This window comes from Phoenix dactylifera, chromosome 8, assembly GCF_009389715.1.
Source record: "Phoenix dactylifera cultivar Barhee BC4 chromosome 8, palm_55x_up_171113_PBpolish2nd_filt_p, whole genome shotgun sequence".
Taxonomy (NCBI): domain Eukaryota; kingdom Viridiplantae; phylum Streptophyta; class Magnoliopsida; order Arecales; family Arecaceae; genus Phoenix; species Phoenix dactylifera.
In genome coordinates this window covers 4,214,180-4,221,942 of record NC_052399.1, presented here as the reverse complement: position 1 = coordinate 4,221,942, position 7,763 = coordinate 4,214,180, and the positions used below count along the sequence as shown (strand labels likewise).

General features: G+C 42.3%; 1 protein-coding gene across 3 annotated transcripts; it reads left to right on the top strand.

Moving 5' to 3' along the window:
- The first annotated feature begins 4,401 nt into the window (after window positions 1–4,401).
- LOC103708786 lies at window positions 4,402–7,164 on the top strand. 3 transcript variants are annotated; one of them, XM_026805296.2, is made up of 3 exons: window positions 4,402–5,295; window positions 5,428–5,665; window positions 6,735–7,164. In XM_026805296.2, the coding sequence occupies exons 1-3, from the start codon at window positions 4,996–4,998 to the stop codon at window positions 6,746–6,748; spliced, it is 552 nt and encodes a 183-aa protein (XP_026661097.2). In that variant the 5' UTR covers window positions 4,402–4,995; the 3' UTR covers window positions 6,749–7,164. The 3 variants fall into 3 exon arrangements, with proteins under 3 accessions (XP_026661097.2, XP_026661099.2, XP_026661098.2); XM_026805298.2 differs by having other exon boundaries at window positions 4,409–5,295; window positions 5,452–5,665; XM_026805297.2 differs by having other exon boundaries at window positions 4,941–5,319; window positions 5,452–5,665.
- The last annotated feature ends 599 nt before the right edge of the window (window positions 7,165–7,763 follow it).

Below are 7,763 nucleotides of genomic sequence, written 5' to 3'. Positions count from 1 at the left end.
TTGTGGTTGGCTCTCGTGCCACACAGGCGCTTCTGGAAATCGTATGTCCCATCGCTCATCGTAGAAAGTGTGCATGCCGAGCCCGATTTTTTTGTACTATTTGGTTCTAACCCAAATCCAACCTCATCTAAAAGCCAACCAATCAGACTTGAATTTAACTCAACTCTCTGATGTAGATACAACTGTTTGGTTCGTAGGGGGAAAAAAAATTATTTAATATTAAATTAAAATTTTAAAAAAATATTTTGTGAAAAAAAATTATATAGCATACTAGCAAGTTCAATTTTCATCAGCTTTAGATTGGAATATTTTTTTTCAAATTCTTAAATTTTAGGTAGAATAGAATTAGTTTTTTTTTTAATTAAAAATATAATATATGTTTTACATAACTTTTTTAAAAAAAATAATTGTGTTTTACCCAAAAAAATAATGATACAATCAAATATAAGTTATTTTATAATATATCACTTTGTTTTATCGCCAATTAAATATGCAAAAATATTATTTTAAGCATCAGATATTCAGATATCAATTTAAAAAAAAAATCACGATCCAAATGAGTCCCCTAAAGTAGACTCTTCTAAACAGCTGCGGTAAGTAAATATGAGCTGTTGAAACGTAGCAACTTGCAGCGCCGCCCGTCTCATCAATATCAATTCTCAGACGCTTCTCCTCTCAAATGCTCTCCGTGACCTCGCGCATCCTTGCCAGCTTCTTGCTTTCCTCTCCCGATCTCTTCTCCGCTCTCGGCTCTCCGATCAATGCTCCGACGACCCTCACGCACCGTTCGCTCCAACCTCCTCCCTTTCCTTTCCATCGCCAACGCCCTATGTATGTCATGTTCTCCTTAGTGCTTCAAACGACGACTTCGGTGACCTTCTCGTGCCCTCTGATTTGGCCTCCTTGCCTCCGTCCCTATTGCCAATGCGCTATGTACTCAAATCACCCTCCTCATCGCTAAGCCCTCATCAATGTACTCCAAGTGTCGTGCTCTCTATCTTGCCTGCCAGGGTTCAACGAGATGTTGTCTCCTGCAAAGCATTCCTGGACGCTTGTGGCCGTATTGATGCTGATATGGATGTTGCACGCAAGATATTTGAGGAAATGCCCTATAGGTGGGATGCTTGAAATTTTCTTTCAAAGCAAAATAAGCTGAGAGACGGCAAATATAGTTGCATACATCCAAACAATTGAAATTTAGCGAGGAACTAAACAGCTCCATATCCGGATAGCTCATGTCGTGTTTGATTAGGTTGGGCTCCTTCGGCCTGAGTTGGGCTAGGATGCCCATCTTGCCCTCCTTGGGTAGAACGTCATGGCCGAACATATACAAGCCAGATTAAAGTCGCGTCATATTGGGAAGAAATCAGGTTAGAATCCAAAGTGAAGGTTGAGGTTGGTTGGAACCCGAGGTAGAGATGAAGTCGGCTATGCTCCAAGTTGGAGTAAACCATGTTGATGAAAAAGATGTTGGTGATACAGTTGATTGGTCTCATAGGATATCAAACCGACCTAAAAATAAAGTCTTCTTGCCGGATTTTTTTTCCAACGGAAGATCCTCCAACTCTCAAGTTGCTCGAATTTTAAAACTATATAAAAGATAGAGTCGATGTCCGTCACCGAGATGAACGGGACGTGCAATAATTGTATGGTAATGGCTCTCCAAACAATTGAAATTTAGTAAGGAACCAAACAGCCCTATATCTGGATGGCTAAAGTCATAGTTTGATTAGGTTGGGTTCCTTCGGCCTGAGTTGTGTTAGGATTCTGGTCTTGCCCTCCCTAGGTAGAACTTATGTCGTGTCCGAAGGCATACAAGTTGGATTCAAGTTGCATCGTATTGTGGAGTTGGTTTTGTGGTTGGGATGGTTACTCGTGTCCGGTTCAAATCTGTTGTGATTTATAACCATCTCCAACCAAGCAATATATAGGCTCAGCCATACTTTGAATTAGGTTGAGTAATGTTTGCGCCATCTGATGCAAGTCACGCCAGCATGAACGAGAGGATAGGCTTATAAGACTTTCACAGTACATTGCCATGCAGAGCAATGATAGAATGAGCTACGTGACATCATTATTCAACACCTGATGGATGGATCAAGTCAAGAAAGAACGTCATCCTGTCTTACAGGTAAGGATATGGAAGGACAAAGAAATAAATTTAGTTGCATATAGACAAATTGTTGGTAATAATATCCACCTGTATAAGCGCCGAGAATAAAATTGTCTATGCCATGATGATTTACCATGATATGGGACAACAGGATCACTTATAGGAAGACAAAGCCATTGTTTGTTCATCTAGAAAGCCTAGTTAAAACAAGAGCTGGATGTGCTCCTTGACATGCATAAAGAGCACCTTGGTTTCTCAATCTCGATTCTAAGAATTTGCGATGGGCTTCACGAGCACTCTCAGATGAATTGAAGATCAAGATCTATACGCTATCTCTCGATAGTATGCCTTGTCTATCAAAGACAGTTATAGAGATTATGCAGAAACTATCTTTTATCATAATCATCAAAAACTTTTTATCTTAAATGCAAAATCCATAATAAAATAAATAATCAAAACAAATTTTATTAGCGTGGGCTCCATCTGGGGGCCATGGTAAGGGGTGATAAAGACCAAAGCAGAGGTATTCTATTTTGGAATCAAACTTGAGTTCGAATCAAACTTGAATTGCGCTCGAGTCACCGACTCTGCAGAAATCGGGGAGGAAGAAAATTCCCAACCTGGGTCTTCTTTCTCGATCCCCCCACGTGCCGCACACGGATCGATTAAGATTTGGCCTATTTGGGCTGGCCTTCAAGCCCTCAAGCCAGGCTAGTCGGCGTTGGGCTGGGCCTAGCCACTCCGAGCTGCCCCCCATGAGCCCAAATTATCTGTTACCACACTTTGCAAGGCTAAAATTATATTATCTCAAGTAACTTGTTTTGATCCCATCACTGTCGCCGACAATGGCCAGTTCTGGATTAGCGGATGGAGAGCTTGATTAGGGAGTCTGTCACGCCCCGAACCCGGGGCCCGGGGCGCGAGCAGACGCCGCGCACCTGCAGGGCGGACCCCGCAGGCACGCAAGGCAGATAAATCTAATCAACCATCAATAACTAATTAAAGATAAATTCCAGTTTTCATATCAAATGTCCATATATACATAAGTCAAAAGAAAGTCCATATCTACTAGCTAATTACATCATGATCATTCTATCCCGTAATCCCCATAATCATATATCATCACCTGCAAAAATGTAAATGGTAGGAGTGAGCTAACAGCTCAGTAGGCAACATCATGCAATAAAGTCATTATATAACGTGTCATGATGCATATAAAAAGCAGCTAAAACTCATGAATCCAAAAATTCACACGACAATCCGTAAACCCGATCCGAGACTCAAAATAACTCAACCGCATGACTACGGCCACATCACCCAGTGGCATGGTTACACCGAAGTGCCAATACAACTCTCCGAAGATCCGCTCCACTGAGCCAACGCACCACTGTGCCGCACCCCCTGGTGCCAAACTCACGCTCCACTGAGCTGCTCCGAAGAGCAAAATGCACCCCTGTGCCGCCACTATTCTATCACCGGTGGTCGCGGTGTCGGAACTAGTTCCTCAGTACAAGTCGACAGGGCCAACGTATCATCCCATTGGCGGGGCCTAGACTATAGTCACGCGGATTTTAAAAATTAACAAATCAACTTTCCAACTCAAGTCATGAACAAACTCCCAATAGTACAGTACATAGCAGTTTATGAAATTAAATATTAATTTCTAATTCTAACACATAATGCCCATTATAATTTAATAGTTTATGAAATTAAATGCTTAATTCTAATTCTAACATATAATGCCAATAATAAATCATAACATCAACATATGCAATGTACATGTTAAAATTCTACTTTAAAGCAATAGGTCATCTACCTGGGTTCGCTTAAAAATTCCTGCCACAGATATCACGAACTCCTGATTAAACATAAATATTAATTATTTAATTAATTAAGAAACATAATTTAAACTAATTTCAACCCCTTAAACTCCTAAGTTCATAAATCCAAGAATGGGCCCCCAAGATCAAACATATACCCTAAAATCAGAAACCTTTAAACCTAAGTCAATTGTGGCCCAAAACAGATTAGGCCCAATTGAACCAAACCGGATAACAGGTCCAGATCAGATTTCGGGCCTAACCCAAACCAGCCCACAGATCCACTCAGGCCCAACTCAGCCCAAAAAAAAGGTCCCTAGCCCAACCCAAACCAGGTCTGATCAGACCATAACAAATAAGGCACGGATTTCAAAGCAAGGAAAACCCAGGAAGGAGAAAGAAGAAGAAGAAGAAAGAGAAGAAGAAGAAGGAAGAGAAGAAGAAGAAGAAGAAGAAGAGGGAAAGGAAGAAGGGGGGGGGTGGTGGTTCCGGTCGGCCTTCGGCGGCTAACCGTGGCCCTCGGCGGCGGCGCTCAGTCAGCCGCCGCCGGCCACTCCACTGTCACGGCGACGGAAGGGAAGAAGAAGAGAAGAAGGAGAGAGGGAGAGGAAGAAAAGGGAGGAAAGAGAGGGAGACCGGGGCTGGAAGCCCAGCCCCCCGTTCACCCACCTCCGGCCGAACCCGTTTCGGCCGGATTGACCCCGGTCGGCCACCGTCGGCCGGCCGGATTTCACAGAACTTCTCCGAAACAGGGGAGATGAAACAGATCAACAACCTTCATTCCTTCCCTTTTTAAATCCATAAAAAGTAGTAAATAGGTGATCTTTCTCACCTCCGGTCATCGACGAGTGGATACCTGGCGGCGGTGGCGGCTCCGGCGACGACTACGGCTCCGGCGATCGTCTCAAGAAGAGGGAAGAAGATGAAGGGAAAAACCCAATTTTTTTTTTTGAGGGATGGGCTCTCAGAGAAGAGAAAGAGGGGGAGAGAGAGGGAGAGAGGGAAGAGGGGGGTGGTGCGGTGATTTCGCTGGCCGGCGTGGTCATCGTGGTCACCCCCACGATGACCCAACTGAAGTCGGCACCCCTTGCCGACTTCAGTATGTTGGGCCCTAGGACGGGCCCAATTCAGGTCTTCACAGAGTCACCGGTGGAGAGCTCTCATTTGATGAGCAACGTTTTGATCCCAGAGCTCCTGTCCTTGGTTCACCAACGCCGTGGCTTCCTGCTCTACTGCCAATTGCATCGTCTTTTTCAACCTGGCCAAGATCTTCCGTCCACTTCCGCCTCACCACTAGATGGTGGCTGTTTCTTCCCCAAATCCGTGCCACAACAGCACAAAGTTCAGGTCCACGCTAAACCGGTAACTTCGCATCCACTTCTCAGGGTCGGGTCTTATTCGATGACTCCCTCTTCTCCCTCCCCTGTTCGATTAAATTCTTTCCGTGGAGGAACGCCCACCTCCCCTGCTTCTGCTTCTAAATAACTCTTCTAGTCCCCTGTCTCTCTCTGTCTCAAGATGCACAGATCGCGGAGCGCCAAGCGAGTGCCGACGACGGCGTCGAGGAAGTCGTTGGTGGAGATGGATGAACTGCCGACTCTGGACCCCCAGTCGCACATCGCCAAGAAGGAGGCGCTGCGCGCCAGGCTCGCCAAGAACGCCGTCCACATCATCCCCGTCGTCCTCGTCCTCTGCGCTGTCGTCCTCTGGTTCTTCTCCAAACCACCCACCGGTACCAGTGCTCAAACCCTGTTCGCTTCTTTCTTTTTTGCCCATCGTCTTGCTTCTATTGCTAATCAACAATCCAATCTTCATTTCACCGAATATCTTGCGGGTGCAATTTTCTTGGATCGTTTCTTGATTTCTTGCCGAGAAAAGTCAATCTTTGTATATTAATTTCATTCTCTTGTTAACGTTCTTCGTTGGAGTTCCAGTCAAGATTCAGTCTTTCGTTTTTATGGGAAAGTTGGGCGGGACACCTCCCCTTTTTCCCTTTTATCTTTTGTCCTTTATTTTTGTTTTTCCCTTTTGTTTTTATCTTGCTCCTTGTCCTTTTTTTCAAACAAATTTATATTCTTTTTGTTGTTGCTTTTATGTTTTATCGTTCTTCTATTGTCGAAGCAAGCTAATGTTTCCCATGTTCTCTTCATTGAGTTCTTGAGTTTTCTCCGTTTCCTCCGTGCATGAATGAAATCTTTTAGGGGGAAAACAGGACATAAATTATCTGAATATGTAATACCGATTCCAGATGCTTATAACTATTCACTCTCATTCTACATACCCATGGATAACCAGCATATGCTTGTAGTTTTGTCTAACTGAACTGGAAGAGCTGATCATGCAATTAATCAATTAGATAATGGCCAAGTTACGTGAAATGAGCCATTCATTCATTTATTTATTGGGAGAACATTTCTAGCTTAATTGGTAACATGTTTTAAGGCAACTGACAAAAGAAAAAGGGAACTTGAAATTGGTCTTTTAAATGATCTGTTGTTTCATGAGCTAGCCACGCCTGTTGGAATGACCAAATTACCTCATCATATTGAAATAACTCTTATTTTCATTTTATTCCTCTGTTGTTTTTAGCTTGTTTAGATTTTCTCTAATTCTTATGTCTGTTTTGGAGAACCTGAGGCACGATTGCTTTCCGGTTTTGCCTGCTCAAGTATGAAACATGGATAGGATACATGTCCGGTTCTGTTCTTTTATTTATTTATTTTTTTTTGTGAGTTAAACTTCTGTTCTTTCTTTCTTTCTTTAAATGTTCTAGTAAATAAAGATGGTTTGGTGATTACCAGAATCAAGAACATGATGATTGATGGGCACAGTATCTGGACTGGCTTACCTGTGAAGATTGAACTTTTATGCATCTTAGTAAAACTTATGCATCCAAGTAAAAGTGACTGGAGTGGCAGGGAAGAAACTGAAAGAGTTGAAGCACAGATAAGCACAGCGACAACATTAGCTCCTGTTTTGTTGCATATGTCTCTGAGTATGGAACCAATTTTGGAAATTTAGATTTTCTTTCTCTTACAGTTGCTTTCTGATATAAATGTTGTGACGAGCAGAACATTTAGCCTCGTATTTTGCTTGGCTTCTTCTTAATATCTCGGTTTATTTTTTAGATTTAGAAATGTTTAGGCCATTTTCATATTCCAGCAGCAAAAGTTATCATTGGATTACAATGGGTAGCTCGTGGCTATTTAAAAATGGTTCTTTTTTTTCTTCTGACTCATTGGCATAAGATAGAGGGCACCTCAATTAGCTTGTGAGTTGCCCATGATTGATTTATGTGCACCTAATGGAGCTCAACATATTTCATGATGATCAAGCATCTTTGCCGTAATTATTCTTTTTCAAGATGAAGTCTTTGCATTGTTTGTTTCTCTTTCCTTGGGATGTGATACATCTTGTTATCAATCTATTTGCTTCCTCTGTATATACTCATTGGTGCAAGAATTAAAGCTTGCAGATGTCAAATCTTTTTGATTATTGATTGAAAAAAAGGAGCCATAAAATATCGAGTATGGTGGACAACTTGGGTAGGAAATATCGAATTTTGATCAATTCTGGAGTGTTCTGCTTGCGCTTTTTGAGAGGTTAGCATGCATTCTGGCTTTATGGAGCCATAAAATTTCTTGAAGGGTTATTTCGAGTGCTTGTTTGTTGTTTGTCCTTGAAAATAACATACACCATTCCTGCAGCAGAGAATTAGAACTTATTTTAGAGCTAAACGACTTTCTCTCTTGCGAGGAAAGATTTATTTTCTAATTTTTCAAGCAGTTCTTCTGGAATGCATCAGACATCATCACCTAGAACTATGGAAT